Source organism: Ictalurus punctatus, chromosome 22 (genome assembly GCF_001660625.3).
Source record: "Ictalurus punctatus breed USDA103 chromosome 22, Coco_2.0, whole genome shotgun sequence".
NCBI lineage: Eukaryota > Metazoa > Chordata > Actinopteri > Siluriformes > Ictaluridae > Ictalurus > Ictalurus punctatus.
In genome coordinates this window covers 9,188,797-9,216,338 of record NC_030437.2, presented here as the reverse complement: position 1 = coordinate 9,216,338, position 27,542 = coordinate 9,188,797, and the positions used below count along the sequence as shown (strand labels likewise).

The 27,542-nt window shown below is 38.2% G+C and overlaps 2 protein-coding genes across 3 annotated transcripts; one reads left to right on the top strand and one right to left on the bottom strand.

Moving 5' to 3' along the window:
* Positions 1 to 569: 569 nt before the first annotated feature.
* On the bottom strand, positions 570 to 16,599 carry ptar1 (protein prenyltransferase alpha subunit repeat containing 1). Its single transcript, XM_017452248.3, has 7 exons — positions 16,451 to 16,599; positions 14,041 to 14,210; positions 13,854 to 13,920; positions 12,647 to 12,751; positions 11,283 to 11,478; positions 9,789 to 10,042; positions 570 to 5,260 (listed from the first exon to the last, which is right to left on the bottom strand). Exons 1-7 carry the CDS (start codon positions 16,555 to 16,557, stop codon positions 4,924 to 4,926), a joined length of 1,236 nt encoding a protein of 411 aa, XP_017307737.1. The 5' UTR covers positions 16,558 to 16,599; the 3' UTR covers positions 570 to 4,923.
* A 24-nt stretch (positions 16,600 to 16,623) lies between these two features.
* Positions 16,624 to 24,249, top strand: LOC108255899 (cilia- and flagella-associated protein 95). 2 transcript variants are annotated; one of them, XM_017452249.3, is made up of 6 exons: positions 16,626 to 16,835; positions 16,918 to 17,029; positions 17,678 to 17,787; positions 19,796 to 19,864; positions 21,126 to 21,186; positions 23,788 to 24,249. In XM_017452249.3, the coding sequence occupies exons 1-6, from the start codon at positions 16,801 to 16,803 to the stop codon at positions 23,968 to 23,970; spliced, it is 570 nt and encodes a 189-aa protein (XP_017307738.1). In that variant the 5' UTR covers positions 16,626 to 16,800; the 3' UTR covers positions 23,971 to 24,249. The 2 variants fall into 2 exon arrangements, with proteins under 2 accessions (XP_053530421.1, XP_017307738.1); XM_053674446.1 differs by lacking the exon at positions 21,126 to 21,186 and having other exon boundaries at positions 16,624 to 16,835; positions 23,788 to 23,954.
* Positions 24,250 to 27,542: the final 3,293 nt, after the last annotated feature.

The window sequence follows — 27,542 nt, the reverse complement described above, 5'->3', positions numbered from 1 at the left end:
GCGAGTTTTGGAATCGAACTTCGGCGGTGGACGCTGACATAGAACAAGTACACGAGGATGCAAGATTGCATAAGAATGCATATTGAGAAATGGCTAGTCTCAACTGGCCAATCAGAAGCTTCTAAAGGTCATTACATCAATTTCTGGGATATTCCAGGTTGTTTAAGGAGATTGTGAATGGAAAATTTCTGACCCACTGGAATTCTGATATTGTGAATTAAAGCTGAAATAAGTTTCTCTAATCGATTGTTTTACAATAACACAGTAGATGCTCTAACTTACCAAAAAAAAAAAAAAAAAAAGTATGAAATGTGTGGAGCTGTGGAAAAACTGAGCTTGAATATCTTTAGCCTAGGTGTATGTAAACTTTTGGCCTCAACTGTACATGACAAACAGCTAATTTAATCCTATTACACATATCTTGACATAGAGCGAATAAGACAACGACTTTGATTTATAACTTTTTTGTAAATACCGGAGAACTGGAGGATTACGGTTGCAGTTACTGAACGTCGAAGTGATTACAGTACAAATCTACATATGATGGGGTGAAAAAGAATGCAATTACGTTTCTCCAGAAATTGTTTTTATTTCATGTGGTAGTCAACTGACAAAAACAATTACTGTGGATACAAGTCTTTTTAAATATACAAATAAATATATAACACACAGACAAAATGCTAGATTTGTTAGCAACCTACAGTACCTTATGTAAACTTACCTAGAAATATGTGAGAAAGCACTACAAAAAGTACGTTTCCTCTTCCCAAACTTTGATGGAAATTGGGAGACTGAATCTGCATAGATGCACCGGCGCCATTCAGGTCATGTCGTATAAGTTATGGCAAAAACAGGCAGTTAATACACAGACATGATATGAGAAAGAAAAGTCATATGAACATCAATTTAGTTAATACAGTGGTACTGAATACACTTCAGGCTAGATTTATGGTCAAAGCCCTAAAAAGATAAGACTTACAAAAGAAGCAATTCTCAGAAACACTAGCTTTTCTCCTGGTAACATAAGACTGCATGATGGCTCTGGTTCAGCAGGTAGTTGGTTTAGTCGCAGAACTTGTACAGCAGTAGCACAAAATGCAAAAGTGTATGGAAGGAAAAGCTAGGTGGAAGATTTTTCTCCTTTTTTTGGGCCCCTTCGGACCATGGAAGCAGGAAAAACATCACGAAGGCATGTTTGTTTCCAATAATCTCCAAACAAGTAACAGAAATGGCAGCTTACTTTACAAGAAATATGACAGCTGCTACAAGTAACAGACAGACATGTACGAAAATCAGTTCAGGTAAGTACATCTTACCACAGTGTAACAGGGTCAGTATTTAGTGTAACCAAGGACTGATTATACACTCGCTGACCGCTTCATTAGGAACAATAATATACACAAATATACACTTGGTCATTAATGCAATTATCCAATCCAATGGGGCAGCAGCACAATGAGTTAAATCACACAGATACAAGTCAAGAGCTTCAGATAATGTTCACACCAAACATCAGAATGGAGATGATATGTGATCTCAGCGAGTAGGTTGTTTGTGCCGGACTGGCTGGTTTGAGTGTTTCAGAAACTGTTGATCTCCTGGGATTTTCATGCAGGAAAGTCTCTAGAGTTTACACAGAATGGTGTAAGAAACATCCTGTGAGTGGCAGCTCAGTGGGTGGAAACGTCTTGTTGATGAGAGAGGATAGAGGTGAATGGATAGACTGGTTCGAGCTGACAGGAAGACTACTCAAATAAAAGCATGCACTCTTTACAAGCACTGAGAGCTGAAACGTATCCCAGAACAAGCAACACATCGAATCTTGAGGCAGATAAGCTACAACAGCAAAAGACCACATCGGGCCCCACTCCTGTCAGCCAAGAACAGGAACCTGAAGCTACAGTGAGCACGGGCTTAACAAAACTGGACGACTGAGAACTGAAAAAAGACCAGACGATGGTTGCTGCTTACTGGATGATTTTTTTTTGTTTTGTTTTTCACACCATTCTATATAAACTCTACAGACTGTTGTGTGTGAAACTCTCGTCAGTTTAGAAGTAGATCGTCAGTTTCTGAAATACTCAAACAACTACCAGGCCACGGTCAAAGTCACAGAGATCACGGTTTTTCTCCCTGCTTCTGAAGATGGATGTAAATATTAAACGAAGCTCTTAATCTGTATCTGCATCAGTTTTTGCATTGTGCTACTGCCCCATGATTGGCTGATTAGATCGGGACCTAATACAGTGGTCAGTGAGGGCATTAAAAGCATCCTTTACCAACTAGAAAATAATCCTGTACATCTTCAAATTACTAAAAACCTGCTTTATTGTCCTAACAAGGACATTGTCTAGGTTCACAGAACAAAACCAAGAATTATAGGATGAACTCCGTTATAATGACAGTCTACCTTTCAATGCATTTGGTTGTAGAGTGAAGGAAGAATGGGCTTTATTGCCAAGCTACTGCACCCCAGAGCAATGTGGTGCGAGAAAAACACTCCAGGCTGGGCCAAAAAACAAAAAAAAACAAATCCCAAAACAAAAACGTAAATAGCCCTAGATAAAGTTATTTGATCACTATACAAATGTGGAAATGGAACACTTCATTTCGTATTGTCACTGTGCAACTGCGCAAATATCACTTCCTAAGACATTTCACTGTACACAAAATTGAAAAACCTAGTCTAGTTTTTAGCTAAATTACAACGTCAGTTTGGATTTTCCAGAGTATCGTTCTTAATCAGACACAAGTTGTATCTGAGGAACAAACCTAAAGGTGTTCTAGATATGTTTAAGAACTTCACTGTGTTTTATTGTCAATATAAATCTATTCTCTTACTAGTAAATAGTTTTGATTATGTGTAAAAAGATAGTATAGTACATTTGAAAATGACAGAAGCGTATGCTTTCCTACAAACAAACCTAGAGAAATGTGCCATAAATGACTTCTGCTTTATAAGATTGACCTATCTAAGGGTTATAAGAGGCCAGTCATTTCTAATGCACAGCTAGATCGACCATAACTGTCTAAAGCCGGGTTTACATTATGCGATTTCAGTGGATTGTGAAGATTATACCAAGACATGGCGTATGAACCGATCCCGTTAACATCTAGGTCGAATTCTACGACCGACTGCGATAACGTGTTCTTCGCGTCCGTCTATACGATGAAGATGCTCTATAAAGAACTAAAAAGTTCTGCTTACGCCATCAATCAGTGCAATCATGGCTTGCACAAACAGAAACATTCTTCCACATAAGCTTGAGGTAATAAGGACAATTTTTGTGTGTGTCCATAATCATGTTTTGTCATTACACGTGCTACTACTGTATTTGTAACTGTCCAAGTAAGTTTCCCATAATACTACGCTACCCTCCTATTGGTGGAGTCGAGATGAGCATTGTAGCAGCAGTCATACTCGGATTTGATACATGTACACGTTTCTGACACGGCCAGAACTTTTTTTTTTTTGGAAACAGCGGAACTGAACCACCAGCCCTGAGAGAACACGATCACAGATCTCAACTCACGACCGAAGAATTCTTTTACGATGTGCGATTTTTGTCCGCGACAGGAAAACAGGGCCAAAAAAATCGTACGGTGTAAACCCGGTTGAAGTGTTTCGTTTGAATAAACTGTGATATGAGTGATTCTATCATGAAATCGATCTCAATTCTTTGCATAAATATAGTTCAAAAGTAGTGTTAAAAGAGAAGCAGCATCTGTCAACCCAGGCCTGTTAAAGCCTTCTTTTGTGGCTGCAGAAATTTAGCACCATTCGACAAGTGTTAGACTGTAACTTGTACTGATTCTAAATCATGACACCGTCCTCACGGGCCGACGAATCAAGAAATGCTCGCAACTCTATTGCAAATTCCCCTTCATAACGAAAACTCAGGATACGTAAAAGGAATAAAATCGCAGTGTTTGTGCTTCAACGCTGAGATTCTTCCGACGGCATGACGCCTGATGGTTGGGTCTAGACCAGGGGTGTCCAATCTTATCCAGAAAGGGCCGGTATGGCTGCAGGTTTTTAATTCCATCCAAGCAGGAGCCACACCTGATTCCACCAGTTTAATCAGCTGATCTTGGCTGTCAGTAGACTCAGGTGTGTCTTCTGCTTGGTTGGAATGAAAACCTGCACCCACACCGGCCCTTTCCGGATAAGATTGGACACCCCTGATGTAGATGATCTTCATTTTATAGTGCGATCAACGTGCTTCTGGAGTTCATCGTGAAGCCTGAGCCACTGCTATGCCATTACATAAGAACTGAAATAAACCTAGAAACTGCTCAAGCACGACCCATTTCTGTTGTGTATTATTAGCGGCATTTTAAAAGTATTAATAAGTGCTGATCCCAAATGGCTCAGCCTGCCGTGTTTTGAACGTTTCTGAGAAACTCTGTGATTGTGCTTACATCATTAGCTGGAGCAAAGTGCTCGGAAATTTGTTCAAACCTGTACAAAAGTTTAAAGAGCAAATAAACAGGCAGACAAGTAAGCAAAGCCTGTCTGCTCTTAATGAAACAGAATAAAGTGAGATAGGATCAGTTCGAGCTCCAATGTGTGCACTTGAGTCTCTTGACAGGAAGTGTACAACTGAAGGCAGCATCATGAAGACGGCTTGCACTCGTTTAAATTGTGCAAAAAACAAACAAACCAACCTAAGAAAACCTTAGGAAATAAACAATATAAAAAGTTTCAAATAACTGAGAAAAATCATTTAAAAAAACCAAAACAGACCTGAGATATCAAGTACCTGAACAAAAGCAGACACTGCAGACCAGCATTACTCTGCCATGGCTCATCACTTGGTTTTCATCATGAAGGGGAATTCATTTGCAGAGCTTCTCTGACAGTCTGGCCGTCTTCAGTCGTGCGTGGATGGTGCCCAAACTAAGCTGATCTATCATCTTGAGCTACTGACCTATGACAGAGTCCAGCCACTTCCTGTATGCGTCGGCAAAACGGCCCTGATCAGGATTCCTGCAGCTGCTCAGGATACGCGAGATGAACGTGTGTTCAGAAGGGAGAGTGGGACAGGGTGGCCCTCGCTTCAACCGTTTGCTGTCCTGTGTGTAGCCTCCGTGCTTACTGCCCTCTAATGTACAGTCAACATCCATGGCCTGGGGGCTCCTGCCTTCGTCACTGGGGTCTGAAGAATCATTGAGGAGTGTGTGGGCGTGGCCTGGAGATAGAGGATCCTGCTCTTGACTGTGATTCCGCCAGTGGTGCCACAGATAGAACACGTGCCGTCTGTCCAAGGGAAGAAATAAACACTTCAGTCTGAGATGGACAAATACATCGTTTCGTTATACAGGTTACTTGCTATTTAAATGCAAAGGCTTATGGGATTAAATAAAGGCTGCATTTACACTGCACGTCTTGATGCTCAATTCCAATTTGTTGACTATATCCGAATTTTTAATTTTTTTATTGACGACCCGCTTACATCATCTTTTAAAAAAAGTGACGCATATCTGATATCTGCAATTACATTATACACTTTGTGAATCAACCCGAGGTATATGTCACCAGAAAAGCTTAGGCCGTGAAGGAAGTAAAAACGGCGCAATTTGCAATGTACGCAGATGAAAATATAATACGAGCTTTTGTGTTCCGCATCATATTTAAAGGTAAGCAAAACACCGGCCTCTTAAGGTGGAGAAAAAAAGAAGAGGGCCCTTGTTGAGAGTTGTGTTTTCGCGGTTGGTGTTCACCTGAGTTGATGTCATTCACCACTTTCGACTTTTCAATGACATACTACTCGCTTAGACAGGGGTATATCCGATCTGTCCGCTTACACGGCAGATGCAAATGTATGTATCCGATTCATATCGGATTTATTTCTACATATGAACGAGGCCTGAAACGGATCTGAGAATATCGGAATCCATGTACTTTTTTTTCCCTGCTTACACGTTCATGGGTCATATCTGATCTGTGCCACATGGGAGGAAAAAAAAATCGGAATTGGGTCACTTGAACCATGTAGTGTAAATGCGGCCAAAATGCGTGGCGTGAAGTACATTTCTAGCATTAAAACCTGGTTACCCCCAACAGTTAAAGAGAGAAAATGATGTTTAAAGATTTCTTTCCAATTCCACTGAAAGACGCACCGCCTACTTCAATATGTACAACGTGATCTACCTACGGATAAACATCACTGCCAAATGTTATAGAATTATAAGTTTACAACGGAGAATGCGTTTCTCAGAACCGTTCACATGGGTCTCATCGGCTGATTTAAAAAGTCGCTAGCAGAATTTAAACACGAGCCCCGTCATCCTCATGTTCGATAATGCAGACACCGGTGGAGAAATAATCTCTGATGAATTCAGCCAGTTCTGTTCTGTTGAATACATCTCTTGTTATTGATGTATTTTTAATTAGGCCATTTAAACATTTTAAAACTTTGCTGTAATCTGTACAGAGTTTTAAACACTCTTCTCTGTTTGATGATGATGATGATGCAGGAGCATTACAGGACATTTCTCAACCAGTATCTGATTACAAACTGACATGACTAGGCTTATGTCTGTCTGGCTATGGTATGTGACTAACCAAATCGTGAGAAAAGCACATCTGAGTAGCAAGGTTTTAGAGATATGTAGACAGACTGCAGTTTGTTAAACTGGCTCCTTACACACGATCTTTGCAGGCAAAGAAAATTATTTCCTCATAGAGATTAACCTCAACAACTGCCCAATATAAGGGATGTGCTGATGAAAAATAGTCAGAAGTCAGTTTATTTGGGGGAAAAAAAATGAAAAGAAAAAACACGTTGAAATCGTCTGTGATAAATCACGGTAAGAGTAAATGCTGGAGTATTGCAGTGAAAACATTTCAAATAAAGACAGCAGAAACAGTGTAATCACAGTAGCAACAGCACTGTAAACAAATGCAAAATTGACAGCAGAGGTATAAAGGTACAAAGAGGTATAAAACATTTTTCACCAAGCACCTGTTCTCTTCCCAAAGCCCCAGAGAGCATGAGTGAGCGAGAGAGTGAGCGAGAGAGAGCGCAAGAGCAAGCACGAGAGAGAGCAAGAGAGAAAGAGAGAGAGAGACAGAATTCTCCTCAGTGACCTATGGTTCTTCAGCACAGGATCATTCATCAAACTGTAACACTGCGCTATAAACACATCAGGCCAGTCTAGCAGAAGGCCAAGGACAACCTACTGGAGACAAAGTCACAGCACTCACACAGTGCACAGCACACACCGTGCTCAAACACACTCCAGCAGCACAGCACGCAGCTGGAAAACACATTCTACCTCATTGCCAATCCAGATGGAGGTTAATAAACAGAACCACTGAATGGAACTGTAGGTAATGTGCTAAGCCATATAATTGGTACGCATTTAGAAAATAAGACAAATCCTCCAATAAGATTTATATGTACAGATGGAAGACAAAGGAAAAAAATAAAACAGTGGCCTTGTTATGCTGTATGAGGTATACTGCTTTAGATGGAAAGGTCACTGCAAATCAATACAAAGTTATTCCGACTGATCACCTTTACCCAGTGATGAAACGTTTCTATCCTGATGGGAGGGGTCTCTTCCAGGACGACCACAGGGAACGAGGGAAAGGGATTTCAAATCGTACATTATGGCCTTCACAGTCACCAGATCTCAAGCCATCGATCATTTCTCCGGTCATTTCTCTCCTATCTGTATCTCAGCAGCACGAACATCCAAGAACATCAATACAACGTGTACACTGAGTGAAGAGTGACACGTACTGAAACAGACCATCATTCAACCTACACTGATTTACAGAGAGACCATTTCACCTTCTCATTAACCCCTGGGTCATAATGACCTTGCAATCTATGAAAATGATCTAAAAATAATAGTACCTAAAAATAAATGACTACATTTGAGGGTAAGATACATACAGGTTGCACATTTAGGGAAAGAAGAGAATTAAAAACAACTAACATTGTTAGCACCAAATAAAATACAGTGTTAAATAACAACAGTACTAATAAAATATCAGAACAGATTCCGTGTTGAATTCTCATTATATAAAGGCAAATAAATTAAAGACATCATTAAAGCCACTTTTTATATTTATCAAATATGTGCCTTAAAAGTAATATGACATGCAAGTAGTTAACAGTCAGTATGTTTACATGGACAACAATAATCCGATTACTATTATATTAACCCGATTAAGACAATACTCTGATTAAGAAACTAGCATGTAAACAGCGATTATTGATGACCTTAATCCGACCTTAAGATCACACTCGAAGTAAACACAAATGGAATTAAAACATGTGGAGTATTCCTGTTTTAGTCGCATTATCGACATGCGCTACAGACATGTACACACCTTAATCACACTATTAACGTCGTGTGGGAGTTTTCACTGCATTTTGCGACAGGACACGATCACACGCGGCATGGCTGAACCGTTTAAGGGCAAACGAGAGCACGGCTGCGTCCCAAACCGCGTACTTACCTGCTATATAGTAGGTGAAATACACGTAATATAGTAGGCGGAATACATGTATCTGAGCTACTATATAGACAGTAAGTACGCGGTTTGGGAGGCAGCCCATGGCTTCAAGCCGTCGTCTATTTGCACGTATAGCATGACAAATAATTAACTGCACTCGAAACTTTCGTAAAATTTCAAAAAAAAAAAAAACAAACAAAACAAACCAACCAAAACTGTATACAGTCCCATAACAAAGACCAACTGTATGTCGACACATGAAATTCTAGAGGAAACGTCAGACGGCGTGGCTAAGGGACGGGATGACGTGTGCTGTTAATCGATCTATGATCTATAACATGTAAAACAGGAACATGAAATTAATATTCTAAACGCGACTCATGTAAACACCTTAATCACAATATTGTCTTATTCAGAATAAGGTCAATAATTACATTACTGCTGTCCATGTAAACGTAGTCACTGTAACAGCTGCTTATTGGTGTCACTTTTTATGTTGTTTCTGTTGGGCATATAGTGCACTACATAAGGAGCATGTGTGGTAAAAGTGTATACACCTGGGATTCAACCGACCCGTGTGCTGAACTTGAAGCAGATTAAATCATTTTAAAAATATTCCTGATGAGCTAAAGATTGTGGATTTTTTTTATGTTGAAAAAGCTCTTTGAGCTTCAATTCACTCAGGAACTAAGTTTTGTAGAAGTGACAGAGTAATACAGCTACATCATCATAATTTTTACCATTTTTAGATTTCCTTAATAAATATTATTAACTGACGTTCATCTTATATACTTATGTCTAATGTTAACCACGTTAAACAGATTTTATTTCACGTTATTGAACTCAAAAAACAAAAAAGCAACAAAAAAAAAACACTTATCTTTCAATAGGTTAAATCAAGTTCAGAGAAAAGTACCAGGAAAAACCATTACTATTCTGAGATGGTGGAAGGGGGGCGGGGCTGAATATCGAATCCAACCGGCTATTTATTCACGAGCGACTCAACGTCACAGATCAAGGTTGAATCACTGTTAAATTTGGTTCCTAATTTGCAAATCGAATCAACGTCTTACTTTCTGACATTGAATAAACTTCAAAACGCCTGTCAATCATTCCAGACTCATATGCTAATTGGCTCATCTATTGGGGAGAAATAAGACCCCTTTTGGCGTATAAATAAGACCCCTTTTGAGTGGTAATGCATAGTAAGGTAACTCCTGTTTTAAAATACAGAGAGGCTATGCAAAATGCATAAACGCTGGCAGTTCTGCTGTCTGGATGTAAAAAGCGTAACTTGAGTGGCAGATGCCCTCACCTGTGGCACCACAGGGTCTCATGGCCTGGGTATGACTCGATGAGGTCAGTGCAGAGCTCTATCTCATCGTGGAAAAGCTGCGGGATGGCATCGGTGTGCGGCTCGTCCACTGAGCCTCCTCCATTAGGCTGCTGGGCCTGCCCCAGCTCAGCTAGCAGTGCCTTGAGCAGGAACTGGCGGTAGTGAAAGCCGCTGTGGTCGGACACGTGCATGGACACCCACAGTTTTGTGGAGGAGAGTTCATCGTGAAGAATCTGCACAGGGAAAGCACAAATGTGCTACTAATACAGATCATTAAGAGAAAGTTTGGGGTCAAAACGAAACTAAATCACCTGGACTGACTGAACAAACCTGGAATATAAAAACATGTCAAACCAAGACAAAGACTCCTAAACAAGTCCCTTTTACTAAAGAGATAGATACCAGACGGCATCATTACTGCGCTCTTTATTAACCAATTAACTTTAAAATGCTGTAGAGTTGCTTATGGTTATGTGGCTCATTAGTAGCCACACGCTTTGTTTAGTTTGAGCTCACGGGCTTTCTACTGTTGCTTAGTTTATATTCCCATTAAGAGTACATACAGACACAAATGATCAAAGAGTCAGTGCAACTGAAGATCAGTCAGTTCCAGCTAGGGCTAGGCGATACGAATATAATATAATATAAATATCATGATAAACTGCCACAATACACTTTTCTGAGATAATTTGTACAGAACCTTTTTCTACTTTTTTTTTTTACACATTTTCTTCTGTTTTAGCGATGCCTCCACCACCAACAAGACTAGTACTTCTTACTAATTTGTACGCCTCTAACACCCCTAAATATAACTTCCATTAGGAAGGAAAACTATTTCAGAGACAATGATGTGAACCTTTTTGGATCAATTCCAAAATATAATCAGTTCGTCTGTGGGTTTCAGCGATAATTGCACATGAATCTTACAAACGTGCAACCGCTTGTTAACGAGACATCGTGCTAATGAGAATCACAGGCTGATGGACACAAAGAGAAATGGACAACCTGAAAACACAATGCTACCACCACCTGGTTACAAAGGCATTATAAAAAAAATATCAGTTTTGTTTTTCTTTTAAATGCAAGACTACTGATCTGTGGCCAGTTTGTCAGCAAGCCTATATATTCACATTAACATATCATAGAAACATTTTCAAGTATTATGCCTAATCCTAATTCCAGCCTCGTTTAATGTAAGAAAACACCTTGGGTCGTCGTAATGACCAAAGGAGACTTCAGAAAGTGTGAGGCAACACGTCTAGGCATTAACATGGCCGTATAAAATCTAAAATATTTCACAGTGCTGAACAGGGGAACACCATAAAACACCATGCTCAAACCATTTCCAGTCCTCACAACTAATTAACACACAATCATTGTGTTAGTCTCAGTACGGTAATGTTCATCTACATTAAATATAGACTAAACACACCTTGTGCCAACTGTACTGTAAGAAGGACACACACAATCTACCTTCAGATTGCCTTTGGCCATGTGCTGCAGGACCCAGATACGGTGCGACCAGGCGTTGTAGTTGCTGGCGTAACGGCCCGCGGCATCTGCACACACCTTCATCTCCTCATGCACGGCTCTCTGGATCTGCTCAGTGTAATCGCTTCTCTCGTCAGCTCCACACGGCTCCTTCTGCAGCCTCTTCAGCACCCATCGCCTTCCACACACGCGCACACACACACACTATCAAACAACACTACTACACCTGACCATCATGTATATACTGTATTTAACTGACCATTCCAAACAAGCTAGATCAAGGAAGCACGTTAGCAAGAAATGGTTTCTCAGTAACTTTGTGTGTGACATTTTAAGCGAAGTGTTTTAAAGATCATGGGTTTGACCTCCTCGAAAAAGAGAAAGAGAAAACTCAATCTGAAGAGAAAATTCTACAGAAATACTAAAAAAAGAAAAGACTGATATTAAAATGAATGATAACTGACAGTGAAATGGACATTTTCTTTTAAGCACAAACATCTTCATACCCATCAGTTATCTTAAATAGTAGCACAACTTAAATTGTGCTTTAAAGAGTAAAAGTGAACAATTATATAGAATAATATCCTTATTTATATTATTAATATAAACGCTATTACAAGAATTATTGTTCTTTTTTAAGCATTGCACTACCATCTATTTTCTTATAATGAATGTAATATTAAACAGATGTGACCTACATTTTCGACTTTTATTCCTTTCGCAGATGTTTCAGCCCAAAACGACTTGCAAGTGAGTCAGAGTACGAGTCAAGCACCGAGCTGAGCCTCTGAGAGTTACGCTTCCTGCTCAAGGGCCCAATAGCAGCTCTGTCAGCTCTCGTATTTAAGCTCACGATTGTCCCATCACTTCTGAGCTTCTGCTGCCCTTAAATCCCTTTAAAACCTCTTGAACCTCAAGCAATATATTTGAGCTTGTGCTAGGGAGCTGGAAAATCAAGGTGAAACACGTCCCACCCACAGTCCAGAGCAGAAGAACCGTGGGCACCTGCTCAAAAAGTTCGGTGGCGATGGGAGTGAAAAAATTTATTCTAATGACACTGTGAAAATTGCAAGCCTGTGGGTCCATGCTATGATGCAGGGCTGAATAACTTATTTTGAGATACTTAATATTTAAACGATCTGCTCATCTGACCTGATTTAGGTGCACACAGGGAAAGCGTATGGCTGAGGGACGGCTGCAGTAGCTGCTTTAACTGGGTCAGGAATTCATACAGTAAACTTATGCTGAATTAATATTGTTATCTGGACAATGCTACATTATTAAGGCATAATCTTGCAGATGTGCTTGCATCTCAGATGAGGATGAAGAATTACAATCAGCCTGACCTGTGTATCCATGTCTCTGGGCTTTTGGGATACTTTGTCAGTGCTAATTTCCCCAGGTAAAGGTCCTTCTCTGGATTCAGCACTCCACACTGAAGGAGTTCCTTCCTGCAAACGGAAGAAAATGCACTCAATTTTAAAACTGAGTGCTGACTAGAGCGCCATCTAATGGATAGTTTGAAATAATCCCACAAAAGCCCTGATGTTAATGGAACCTGGGTGCCACCTGAGGGACACGGCCTCGACTAACAGGAGAACACATTTATATTTATATCACAGTGTAGCGGTGAAGGACTTCAACGCAGGTTTGATTTAAGAATACGCAATCACTTTCTATAAAGAGCAGCCGGTGACGTGGTCATTCCTGAAATAGACCGGAAGGAAAAAATAGCCAGTCTGATGTGAGGAAAGAGAAGATTATGAAAAAATGGCTGTCATAATCAACAATTTTGGGGCAGCAGCACAACGCATAAAATGATGCAGACACAGGTCCAGAGCTTTAGGTAATGTTCACATAAATCAGCAGAAAGAAGAAAACATGTGATCTCCATCACTTTAACCGTGCCGTGGTTGTTGGTACCAGATGGACTGGTTTGAGTATTTCGGAAACTGCTGATCTCCTGGGATTTTCACACATGACCATCTTTTAAAGTTTACACAGAATGGTGGGAAAACAAAAAAACACTGAGTGAGCGACAGTTCTGGGGGTGGAAAAGCTTTGTTGATAAGAGAGGTCAGAGGAAAATGGCCGGACTGGTTCGAGCTTCCAGGAAGGATATAGTAACTCATAATCAGTCTTTACAACCGTGATGAGCAGAAAAGCATCTCAGCACACACAAAACATTGAGGTGGATGGGCTACAACAGCAGACCACATCAGGTTCCACACCTGTGAGCCAAGAACAGGAATCTGAAGCCATCATGGGCACAGGTTCACCCAAACTGGACAGATGAAAATTAGAAGGAAAAAAAAGAATCACCTGGTCTTTTTCCAGTCTTGCATAAAAGCATAACTTTGTACTGCTGCCACGTGATTGGCTGATCGGATAACTGCATAAAAGAGCTGTGAGTGTGTGAAATATATATATATATATATATATATATATATATATATATATATATATATATATATATATATATATATATGAATTTTAACCCAAAACCTTAAACCAAAAAAAAAAGTGTGATTAATGGTGAAAGAGATTCATTACCTGACATTCCAGGCAGTGGTAAAGTCTGGGTTTATTAGCAGTACTGTGGATGTGATGTCAACCAGCGCTGATGAGTGGAGAGACAGAGCTCCAATTAGATCCTCTGTTCTTAACATCATTTTCACATCCTTGCTTTGTGATGGTATGACCAAAGGAAGTGTAATATTCAAATAAGACATGACCTTACCCTCGCGGTCCAGCCACTGTTTGCGTTGTCGATATAGCAGCAGCTTGTTGTGCACGTAGGGCAGTAGGAACTTCACGCACCAGCTTTCCACCCCGAGCTTATTCTCCACCAAGACGATTGGGCTTCTGTTGTACCTAGCTTCCGGGCACGGTATGAGTCCAATCTCATCTCTACAATCAAAATAAAACAAAGTGTTAAACATGGAGCTTTGTTAAACCTTTGTTAAACAAAGGTTTGAGGGCGCCTTCACGTCTGCAGCGTTTCATCTGTTTAAATCGAACCTTCCTCATACGAGGACGCGGAGGATAACAATAATCTGAAAGTCTGAGCGAGGTGAACTCTAGCGTGGTTCATTTTCCGTGAGAAAGTGATTCAACTCTGAATCCATCCAACTGCAGGAAGGGAATAAAACATGTATTATGGGATGCGTGCAACCTTTTTTTGATAGACAGCCATGAGCAGAAAACTTATCCACAGGACAGTGACATAGTGCTGCAGAAATGCCATGTGTTCTGAATGTTTGGACCAACACACGCCAGATTCAATACACAAAACTTTTTAAACTAGTTATTTGCATAATTATCTATTCATTTATTTAGCAATAGCTCAGTCATCTCTCCATGTTCAGGTGATTTTTGAAGATACATGCACTTGACACACAAGATTTACTTACTTTACCACCTCCATATTTCTGACAATAAATGAAAAAGTTTTATGAGTATGGGTTTAAAAAAAAAAAAAAAAAAAGTTTTTCAGACTCGAGAAATACATTAATAGATGTGAACGCTCCCTTGGACACAGCAAATAGTTTCCTGCTTTATTCAAGCTGGAAACACTTTGAGTATCAATACTAGCCTGAAACACTGGACCAGTATCCGATCAGATGTAATATATTTAGTGATCTGACCCATTGAACTATTTTATAGTTGTGACTGAATGTTAGACGTCGACTGATTGAGTGGATTTTACCGATGACTAAATCGGGCAATACTGTACCTGATGATAACCGATTAATCAACTGATACTGAATGAAAATGTACTGTGCTTTTTTAAAATGAAATAAATCTATAAATATGAATATATATTAACTATTAATAAATATGAAAGTAAATGAAAGATATACATCCAAACTAAACAAAAAAGTAACACTCAGAATAACCAATAAAAACAGAGACATCAAAAATGAATAAAAATCACTTCAAATAACACAACAAAATTTCTCAGCGATAGTTTTTATTTCTACTCTAGAGGCCTCTCTCGTACTGTATAATGACAGCTTCTCAGCAGCTCCAGCAACGGACGCAACTGGGAAAAACTATTGGTGTGGATTTTTTGCAGACAGCTGATATTCCATGAATCGGTTCTCGGTGCCGATTAATCTGAAAAACCGATCAATCGGTCGACCTCTACTGCATGTGAGTCTTGCCTTAAAGCATGCCAATATGCCTGTAATGTCTCCTCTGACATCGCAACAGAAGCTTGCAGAGACTCGGTCAGGTTACAGAAAGGTCGTCAGCCTGTATGTACTCAGAGCTCCGATATAACATCAACGTTATATCAAAAATGGATAAACGCGGGATTGACACATCCCTGCTTCTTTATGTGACCCAGATCAACGCTGACACTGTGCTATCAGCTAGCTGGCACGGTTACAACCTTGGGGACAGAATAATGAGGACTCGGGTCACTGAGCATCGTGAATTTGGGTTGCCTGAAAAAACAAGAGGAGTAGTTTAGTCAGTAGTTTTAGCTTTATCTTTGATGGGAAAAGCATCTTATGTCAACTCCACATTAAAGAGGCATTTCATTTATATCACAGGAATGCCCTTTAGTCATAATAATATTTTTTTTTAAAAAGAAAGAAAAAAAACGCTGTGACAGACCTTAAAGAGAGCAATCTGAGTTTCATTTGATATGAACTGGCAGTCTGGTGTCAGCGTCTATAATTATAGGAGGTGTCCATAACTACAGGAGCTGTCTATAACTATCGAAGGTGTCCATAACTATAACTCCATAAATATCGAAGGTGTCCATAACTACAGATGGAAGGTGTTTATAACTATAAAAAGGTGTCTAGAACTATAAAAGGTGTCCAGAACTACAGAAAGTGTCCATAACTATAGAAGAAAATACAAATAACTTGTTAGACATTTAAAGGGAGAAGGCAGGACAGGGTCTATCTTCAGTTCAGACTTCAGAGTATCATTGTGTACAGCTAGCTTAGCACAGTCTAGTCTTACAGTAAATACACCTGTCTACCAATCAGCTGCAGCCAACTAGCTAGCCTAGCTCAAACAAGTAGTGTACACGCTGAGCACGCGCCAACTGTGCATTCGCCTGCGTGGACATATATATAAAGAATTTATTTTTTTAAAAACCGACGAGTAGAGACGAAACCAAAGATACATACATGTCAGGATTTCTCTTAAAGGCGTTAGTGATATCTTTGACAACTCTCTGGACCAAGACATCCACCTCCTCTTCCGACTCGGCCATTTTCAGGAGCGCGAGTGACATCAGCACGAGTGACTCAACCTCATCCGGGACACCGAGCAACTTTTGCGCATGCGCAGACTCTCGTTTGACTTGGTAACGACGTGGCGTCGTTAGAAACGTCCTCGCTCCTTGCTCTAGGGCAAAATAAATAAATAAATAAATACATAAATATAACCACCAACAGTGAAGGTGAAAGATACATGCTGCGAATATCTGCTTTTATTTTTCAGTATCTTTGTAGCAATCAGTTTAGGTTGTGTAAATATGAATTACAGCAGGAAAACGCTGATTTCAGACTGGTGAGTATTATTTAAAAAAAAAGACATCCTGCTGAAAAAAAAATAATGAAACTGCTCAAATAACATTTCCTCTGTTTTAAAGGCACAAAAACAGGGAGGCAGAGCCAAAAGACTATGATATCTCTGCATGTCGTGATGGACAAAGAAAATTACACAAGTCAACATACAAACATTTTGGCACACACTTAGATGCAGTAAGTGCTAATTGTATTGAAATCATACTGTATTTTTGTAATAAATATATAAATAAATATTCATTAATAGTAACATTAACTCCTATGTGTTTTGACTATTCCCAGTGTCTTAATATAATCATGTCAGTAACACCACTTGTTCAGCCACCATTTTACTCTTTCTTATTTCTTTTAAATTGGCACCCTGTACAGGGTGTACCCCCTCTACATTTACATTTATTCATTTAGCAGACACTTCTATCCAAAGCGACTTACAAAGGACAAAGAATTTATAAATATAAAGAATTCACAACATTAAAGTCCATAAATAAAGTTATGTGTAATGAAGTGGAATGACAATGTTGACGCGTTCAATACTTATTTCCCCCACTGTAACGGAACTTTATTCCAAATATAGTCATACTGTTTCTGCCACTTATCTTTTATATCTCCATATTATATATTTTTATAACATATTGTTCCTTTCCTATCTGTGTACAAGTATATTCTGGCTTGTGTATATTCTATTTTATGTCATGAACAGTCAAAATAAGCATTTCACTACATGTCGTACTGCGTATGGTTATGTGTGTGTGCGAGACCAATAATATTTGAGTTTGAATTTAGTACATTTATGGATTACTTGGTTAAAAATCTGCTTTTTCACAGGACTGGAGAACAACAACCCAAATGGCTCAGTCAAAGAAAGAGCATGAGGCCAAGGACACTGCAAAATCAATGGTGCAGGCTGACTATTTCCACTCACTGGTGTTTGATAGGTAAAGTAGGCCTATTAACTTCTCTTTTAGGGATTATTTAAAATCCTTTTCTTTGTACTACTAGTTACTTCTAGACCTATTAAATTAAGGGTTCTCCACTCCCAGTGTGGACAGCTCTCAACCTTTCTGATCCAACTCATCCACAGCTTGATAATTAGCTGATCAGTTGCAGTAGTGGCTTGTGACCATAGATTCTGGTGAGGCAGGGTGACATTAATAATGTCATAACCTGAAACAAAGTTAAGTGAGGTGCTATCACACTTGACTTATGCTCTAGTCTACGGTCTAGTGAATTTTTAAAGTAACCTATAATAGGCAGTTGAAAGTCAACAACATACAGCTTACAGTCTAGCAGCTCCATATACCTTTATTCAAGTGTGGTCAATACTGCAGGTGTTTGTGCCAGGTTTCAGCAAAAATTCAAACAAAAGACTTGAAACTAACACAAAATAAATTGGGGCATTGGAAAAGAAAAGCACTTTTACTTCTTAAAGCCTTTGCAAGGGAAACAAGGTCACTGTGGTGCACACACATTTCTGATGTATGGACATTTTCAATTCCATAATCCCCCTTTCCCTTTGCAGTATATATTTCCAAAAAATGGACACACTCTTTGCACTTACAGTTTGCCTTTGTTTGCATGAATTTATTAGATTTTATATTTAACATTAAACCCTGGAAACCTTGTCATTAACTTTCCTGTCCACTGCTCCTCCACTGAAAATATTAATTGAGCAAGCATGGGGCAATGTGATTCCTGCCCCTCTGGACCTCTATTAGTGCTTGTTGCAGTTTCCATTTTTGACCACTAGGTGTAATAATAACTCTGTGAAGCATACTGCCCCATGACTGTGCAACATCTAGAAAGGCGAACAAATCAACAGAACATCAGCTTATATCTGTCAAAAAGCAACATTCTTTTAAAAAGTTACTCACTCAAAGGAGGTAATTAGTATATAAACAGAATTAAAATTGCATGGAGTTGTGAAAGTGGACTTTATAATGATTAACACTGGTTAAATAGCTGATATATACAGTAGACAAGCCGCTGATCCGTTGGATCAGGTGTATCCTGAAATGACAGTCTTTTGCAGGTTTTGGATTTTGATCTGGTGTGATCTCAATTCAAACACCCCAGGTTCTTCTCTCGCAGGCCGTAAGGCTGATAAACTGTTACCGCAAATAGCACAGTCATCATAGTCAAAATGATGGTCTGGCCTCACTTTCACACCTTTTCACTCTTACACTAGGATGTTAATCAAATCAAGAAGTCGATCAAATCATAGGATAGGAATAAGAGTAGATTAAAAGGGGCCGTGCCAGTCAACAGGATAGCAAATATTTACATATGGGTGATAATTCCTGTTCAAGGGGTATATAGCAAAAGTTACAGATGTTCTGGGTTCAGTCTGACTCGACTGAATCTGAGGTACTTTTCAGCCTTGCTACTGCTGCTATTCAAATAAAGACATTCTCATTTTTCACCAAGTTTGAAGAAGTCTTGTTTTTCCCCCCAATCCCAGTTAATAAAAGAACATCCTCTAAAAATCCCCAAAAGGATTTTGTGGGGCCAATAAACAGTACAAAGAACATACTATCTGAAGTCTTCAAAATGTTCCAAGAAAGTCTTTAAAGATGCCTTTCAGTGTCAAAACATATATAGGACAGTTCTACAGCATTTATAAAGTTAACAAAACGTTTTCGAGCTATGCAGCCAAACAAAATCAAACGTCTGCTAACAGGTTAACAACTGTAGTCTGTGTGTTATATAATACTACTCATAGTATCAACTATTATTGCTTCTCTCTTCTTAAAGTCCTCAAGTTTCTTCTTCCTCTGCTTCTGCTTCTACTATTACTACTATGAGCATTATTATTATTATTATTATTATTATTATTATTATTATTATTATTATTATTAGTGATGCTTCTACAAATAGTATATAATAATATACTGTATGTGTTCATCAACAGGCCTTTGATTTAATGCACATTTTTGTTTTCTGCAGAGAAACAGGAATATCAGACACAGCTGGCAAATCCATCCTATCCCGCTATCAACCAAGCTGTACTGAAAAGTAAGAGAATTTCATGCAGTAAAAAACAGTAGAGTGAAGACTCTACTGTTTTACTAGACTCTTGTTTATGTTAACATGCATTTTTTTAAAAGAGCTCCCGAGATTATAACTGGCGAGAAGCCTGTTTTTTTTTTTTTTTTTTTGTTTTGTTTTTTTTTTTCTTACTTTAATGCCCAGTAGAGGGAAATAGTGATCTTGTTATTCTTTGTAATAGTAATAATTTAAGTATCTGTCCATGATGTACATACAGTGCTGTGCAAAAGACTTATGCTGTAAGTCTACAAAAGTCTACAAATGCTGTAGAGCAAAGACGCCTTTAACAATAATGAAATTAAATGTTTCTACATTTAAAAAAAAAAATACTATAAAGAGCAGTAAACAGTAATGAATGAAACAAAGTCTATATTTGGTGTGACAAAAAAAATGTAAATAGTTTCTGATACAGTTTTTGCAGTTTTATAAGGAAATGAGCTGTAAATTTTATTGAGGATCTTGCAGAACCAGACACGGTTCTTCTGGAGATTTGACTGCTGCACTCCCTTCTTATTTTTGCAAAATCCAGCAGCTTTCATTGTGTTTTACTGTCTGAAAAGTGTCTCTTACTACTTAATATGCTGCTTTCCTTACTGACATACCAACATTTTTCTATATTTAATTTTGTGCTAGAAAACTAATATTTGGGAATCTAAAATGTTTTTTGTACTGACCCGATAATGTAGAAGTCATAAAATAGAAAATCTATAACAAAGTTTGTACTAAAAAAATAATAGGGTGTCCAAAACCTTTGCACAGTACTGTACGTAATTAAATGCATTGTGTTTTTATATAGCATGATTTATACCTATGGTATTATAAAAGAAGTGATGAATACAGACTGCATTTTAAAGTTACTTTATATTTCTTTTCTCCTTTAGAGCAGAATGTGAAAAACTTTAATCAGGGAAACAAAGCACACTGATTTTTAATGCTATATCAGGCATTTCCTGGTGAACTCCTGCTGAACTCTGCAGAGATGCAGGAATTAGTTATCACAAAATAGTCATGAAAGAAATCAACTCACCAGGGGTATTTTGATGAAAAATAATAATACTATTATACTACTAGTGGTGAAAGATATTGGTTGCAGAGGCTCAAAGGTTTAGTTCATCTCATATCAGTTGCCAGGCTGATTAGTAACGGACTTGCATTTATAATCATTACTAACATTACAGATTGTTGTACAGGATCAGAATTTAATGCCACTGTATGCATCTTATTTCAGTGAGTTAATTACTACGTATGCATTGGATTACGTTCCACCTCGTTTTACCACCAAGCAGGCAGTAAGTATAATAACAGTGTATTGTACCGTATATACACGATCACTTTATTAATTTTGTTAAGAGGTTTATTTGATTCAGAGATCAGCTCAGCCAGCAGGCTGATACAGTTTACAGATAATACAGCTATCTTTCCTGGCAAAACCTGAATTGTACAACAAACACTTATTGTACAAAAAGTTTTATTAGTGGCAGCTGCTTGATACCAGCGACACACTATAAAAAATCTGTCTCTGCAGTATGGCAGATTATGCCATTGCTCATTTATTTTATCCTGAGATGTGAGATGTGAGAGAGTTATTATTTTGGTAACAACAAACCATAGCGCTGTCAAATTCTCAATTGATTGGTCAGAAGGTGTTGATTAAATCACAGGTTTATATGAATGCACTTGTTCTACTATGTTATCGTTTCTATAGTAAAAAATTACACAGTAATGGGCGCTGCACAATAATCTAAGTGTTGTTACAAACGTGTTGTTATTTAAAAAAGAAAAATGTATCATTTATGGTGACATGGTGAAGCTTTTACAGTCGAGGTCATAAGTTTACATACGCCTTGTGGAATCTGCAAAATGTTAATGATTTTATTTTTTAAAAGAAGGATCATAAAAAATTTTTTTTTTTATTTAGTACTGCCCTGATTAAGCTATTTAACAATATACACTGATCATCCTGTTCAAAAGTTTATACCCCCTTAATACTGCCCCTTAATGTATCGTGTTGCTTTCTTGAGCATCACTGAATGTTTGCACCTTATGTAATAGTTGTGTACTGAGACCCTCAGTTGTCCTCAATGTGAAAAGATGGAGCTCAATATAATATAGTCATTGTTGGAAAGGAGTCAAATGTGCAGAAGATGCTGGAAAAGCAAAGAATGTGCAGGACCTGGAGGATTTTTCTGAAGAACAGTGGACAGTTTAACTGCTCAGGACAAACAAGGGACTCATGAACAACTATGACATAATGTCGTTGATCATCCAGGTAACAACACACAATTTTTATGATCCCTCTTTAAAAAAAAATTATTAATATTTTGCAGATTCTGCAAGGCATATGTAAACTTATGACCTCAACTGTATGTCTGTCTTGGCAGCTCTTTGTAAAACTCAGTAGGTTTTCCACCACAGGAGAATCTTCAGGACAGAGATGTTTTCTCTATAATATAAGCTGCATTTGTTTTTTTGTCTTTTTAACTTTGAGAAAGAGTGAGAGAGAGAAAAAGAGAGGCTGGACAGGGAACAACTGTTTATACAACTGTTTATACAGCTGCATTGGTATACTGTAAGTGATAATAGGAACTAATTGCTTTTCCAGAAGTTCCACAACAATAAATATAACTACTACCATATGATTAATTGCTCGTGGCATGTCCTAAGCAGGAATATTATCCTAGCAACCCTGTAGTACCACCAACACTTCATATCAAAACTCCTTTTTTAAGTTACTTCCAATGTTCTAACATGAAAAAGAGATACACAGAACTGTACACTGACATTCTCATGAATATATAGTGTCTTCAACTAATATTGGCATTTTTGGTAATATGAGCAAAGAAGGCTTATTTTTCTGACTTGAAACCCATAGAAAACCTGTGGGGTGACATGAAGAGGAGAGTCCACCAGCGTGCACCTCAAAATTGTATCTAGAGAGATTCTTTATGGAGGAATGGTCTCTTGCCATGTATTCTCCAACCTCATCAGGTATTATAGGAGGAGACTCAGAGCTGTTATCTTGGAAAAGGGAGGTAGCACAAAGTATTGACTAAAAAAGTGCCAATAATTGTTGCACACCTATATTTAACAAAGATGTTTGTTTTGATAAACCTGTGATGTATGTGCGATTGTTTGATATCCATGAGAGCAGAGTATGTTTTGTGAATTTTGTAAACAAAAGATTAAAAGGTTAAATAATAAAGACAATTTTTCACATCCTTCTTTGCTCGTATTTACCAAGGATGCCAATATTAGTGGAGGGCACTGTAGCGCTATGAATTTAAAAGAAAAAACACATATGAACAACTGAAAAAAGCACCAGAACATACCCAGCCTAAAGGTGTACACTACCATGTGACCACGATGTGTGAATCCAATGGGGAATAATATACTCCAATAATAATTTACTCCAAACGCACTCATAATGGAAGCCTAAGGGAAGTTACTGAATTTGGTTAATAAACATGTTAAATACTTCAATATATAATGCAAAATTAAACCTGCAACCTTTACACTATAACAATGAAGGTCTTCGGATAAGACCGAGATGAGAGCAAGTCTTAGCAAAACTATCCTCATGTAGTTTTATGCAACACTGCAGCTATGCAGTAAAATGTCATTCCATTTATAGAGCTTATGCTTTTTCTGAAGTCTGATCATGTATTCATACATGATCAAGCAGAAATTGAAGCACTGCTGAGATATTTTGAGCCGCAATTACTGTAGCTTAATTTATTAACTGAAGAATTCTAAGAAAAAAGCATAAACATGATGACTCAATGACTGGCCTTAGATCACTGTACATGTAGGTAGGTAGGTAGGTAGATAGATATAATTCATTGGTGTTTCACTTTTCTCAGTCGTGATTCATGACTTTTTCATATCCAAAGATGCCACCCAAGGAACTGATGGACAGGAAGCTGGATTTCAGAAGACACCAGTCTCAATTTACTGATGTGGCAGATCATCGGCGGTGGGGCCGGAATACCTGGCAGGACTTTAATAATGCACAGGCTGTAGTCAAAGGAGTGGCAAAGTCCTTGTATAGACAAAGGAACCTTTCATGTCCATAAGAATAGTCTCCATTCTCATACTTGTTTTGGATTAAGTAGGACAATATTTAATCATCATGTCTGACTTTGTTTTTCTTTTTATCATTCATAACTTTCTAATGCCCAAAAATGCTTATTTATGGAGTATATATAGATAAGTCATCTACACCACCCACCATGTCCCATCACACATACAAAACTTATATAAACATTGTATAGGCCAGGTCAGTGCTGGAATTTGCTTTCTTTTCCAATGGGAACTGCATACTGGTGAAATAAATCTATTTCTTCATTGCTTTACCTGTTTCTTCCATTATCTGTTCAATCTCAACATCATTCAACAAGCGTTGTTAATTCCATGCATACAAATTAGTGGCGTCACTCCATATTTCCAGTGAGATTTGTCCTCGCTCAGCAAAAAAAAAAACCCAACTGTGCAGCCTAGACATGCTGTAACTATGCCGAACAGCAGTAGGGTTTAAATTAGAAATGCACACCCTTTTCCTGCATCATCTTCTTTAGTCGGAACAGTTGTTACCATGGCTGGTGTGTTGTGCGTCTCTTAAAAACACTGCCATCCTTTGCATGGTTATTGGTTTTCTTTTTTAAGAGCTGAAACAACCACAGAGGCCTGACTATCTATTACTAACCCACAGAAGGAATGTGCTTTTGGAAAGAAATAACTGTTTAACCTAAAAGTTTCAAGTTTGTCCTCATCAATAACCAAAAACAAAGTGGTATTTTAATTAATCTGTTGCTAACTGACATTTTTTGTTTTTATTTAACCAGGAAATGTCAATATTTTTAGTTTTTAGAATTTTTTTTTGATGGGTTTAATTTAAGGTTGGGGTGTAAATAGTCTAAATGTTCAGACATTTAGTAGGTGGAGTCATTTGGAAGGGTCCCAGTGTGTCCTAAAAGTAACATTATTTAATGTCACATTTTAGTGTTTTTGTTGTTGTTTTTTTTAATAACTGGAATAGTTAAAGTACTACAGTGTATTTAACTTTGTCACATATTTATGTGTTCAGGTTCTCAGGTTCTCTGCTTTTATCTTTCCAAGGATTCACATATCTTGAACATTTCCTCCTTTGATTTAAAAATGAGGTGTTTACATGCATCAGTTAGAGACTCTTAGTACCAGAAAATGCTTTAATGCCAAGATAATCATCCAACTGAGAAGTGTATTTCATTGAAATAAGGTGGCATTCATTAGTGATTTTACATGACCATGCCAGTTTCAAGCAAATGGCTGCTCCAAGTGAATAGAAGAATATGTGCATAAGTTGGAAACCCAATACACCTACACACGTCTCTGAATTTGTGACAATTTAAACAGCAAGCTGTGGCAGTGAAGCTAAATATTGCAGCCAACTGTGAGTGGTCAGAATGGAGGCAGTAGTTTGGTAGGAAAGCAGACTGGAAACTTTTGGAAAGGGCAGCCTGGAATTCATTGGGTGCTATTGTTAGTGTTGGATCCTTGGATCATAGCTCAGAAAGTCACATGACATCCCCTTAAGGAAGTTATTTCAGACCTCCAGTAAGCAATAAACACGCAACCCATAATTATTACGATTCCTACACAATGTACACAGAATTCAATTTTTCTTTCAAGTAAGAATAATTGTTAGTATTAGTGGTTGTTTCTCAGCTTTAAAATTGTCAGGTGGAAGCGAAGACATGTTTGTTGAAAGAAGAGATATATTTAATGACTGGAAAAGTGAAGTAGAACAAGCCTTGACAGTTGTGCCTGACACAAATAAGTCGTGTAATGACATCCTTTGGGATTTTTGGGATGGTGTCATGGTTTTGGATTTCAGGACAAGTGGTGGTGTGTTAAATATGTTTTCAATATTGAGTGTAGCAGCTTTGTCAGACAAACTGAAGATATAATGCAACACTTAGAAGTCAATTTGTATTGTACTGGTGAAACATACAAGACAATACTATTGAACGTTACACATGACAAGCAAATCATATAACATGTATAAGACAGGGATATAATAAATATAAATACCATATAATGACTATAGACTAAATATAAAGACAAAGGGACACCCAATAAAGACTAAATGAATACAAAGCATAATATTTTATTTGGCAATGCAGTGCTGGCGGTGAAGGATGTGATATATTCATTGTTTTGTGATAGCAATGTGTTGAGCAGCCTGATAGGCTGAGAACAGTCATTCATTTTATATTTATAATGTCTAATAAGTCTGTCTATAATGTCCTGGTAGCATTAAAGCATCTGTAGTATATGTGAGATTAACCAGAATAATAATTGTAAAACGTTTCTCCATTCTGAGAAAACTCACTTACTGTATAATGGACATCTAAGGGTAGTTATTAAATCCTAACAGTTATCTCACTCACGCCCTCAGTTTCAGTAACTGCTTTATCCTGGTCAGTGTGTGGTGGACCTGGAGCTAATCCCTGCAACAATGGACACAAGCTTGGAGACTTCATCCTGTGTGGGACGATATTCCATCACAGGGTACCATGCACACACATTTCTACACATCTAGAGGCAATTTAGTGTGGCCAGGCCATCTATCTGGAAACCCATGTGAACACAAGGTGCACACACAACTCCACACAGACAGTAACCCTAAGCCCAGGGTCGAACCTAGGACCCTGGAACTACGAAGCAACAGTGCTACTTACTGCACCACCATGCCCCCTTAACAATTAAATTAAGTACAAGGTTTTATTCAGAGTTCATTTAAATGTGTGTAATAAGCATTTAATCGATCTTCAGACATCCTTCCTATGCACTATTCAGAAAATTCAGTTATGCATGTAGGGTGGGGTTTACCTATTACGGAGGGGTGTCTCAGTTACATGTGATTCTGATCTTGGTGCAGTAGGTGATTTAAAAAAAAATAATTCTGTACAAATGACCTGGAAGAGTTTATTAATTTGGTGAGAAAACCCATTTGGAAAACAGTCTTCCCATTACAATTCTTGTTTGTGTTCGGATGTGCCCCTGTCTTTTTATAGACACTATGCTCTAGGAGCCACCAAGGATCCTGGAGACAAAGCTTCGTGAACATGGGCTGGAATGGGCGAGAGGCTCAAGGAGTAAAGAAAATCATTCAAATAGCAAACCCACCTAATGATTAGAGATTTAATCTTGGGGGGAAAGACCTGCACCTTTAAGCCCATTTTTCTTGAGCAATGTCAACTCTATGTGAACTACACACAGGTGATTTGCATAATCTGAATGGTGCACCCAGAAAATCGATTTAAGTATCTGCGTAACGCAACTTTGAATACTTACAAATTTCCCTTGTAAACACTGGCATAACTTTTTCACTGAAATCGCTCACTGTGGATATTCCTTTGCATAGATGACTGAATACATGTCAAACCCTCTTAGAAACTAAGGGTTTATCATACTGTATCTATTTTAGCTACTATAATATTTACACAAGGTATCAAATGAGATTTATTGTTCCATTCCTATTTAGGATTGCATAACAAATCAATGAGTTTGTTAAGCTGTATAGGCACAATGCCCAGAGACACAACAGATTAGAATGAAATACTAGAAAGATAAAGAAAAAAAAGATGAAGATTTTTTCCTCCTG

Bases quoted from the DNA above. Each gene is read 5' to 3' on its own strand.
- ptar1 (XM_017452248.3), bottom strand. From the start codon at position 16,557: ATGTCACTCGCGCTCCTGAAAATGGCCGAGTCGGAAGAGGAGGTGGAT. The intron at 14,211-16,450 runs GTATGTATCTTT...TTTTGATTGTAG, and splicing joins TTTAAGAGAAATCCTGACAT to AGATGAGATTGGACTCATAC. The intron at 10,043-11,282 runs GTAGATTGTGTG...TTCCCTGTGCAG, and splicing joins TGGCCAAAGGCAATCTGAAG to ATTCTTCACGATGAACTCTC.
- LOC108255899 (XM_017452249.3), top strand. From the start codon at position 16,801: ATGAATTACAGCAGGAAAACGCTGATTTCAGACTG. The intron at 19,865-21,125 runs GTAAGAGAATTT...ATCTTATTTCAG, and splicing joins CAACCAAGCTGTACTGAAAA to TGAGTTAATTACTACGTATG. The intron at 21,187-23,787 runs GTAAGTATAATA...TCATATCCAAAG, and splicing joins GTTTTACCACCAAGCAGGCA to ATGCCACCCAAGGAACTGAT.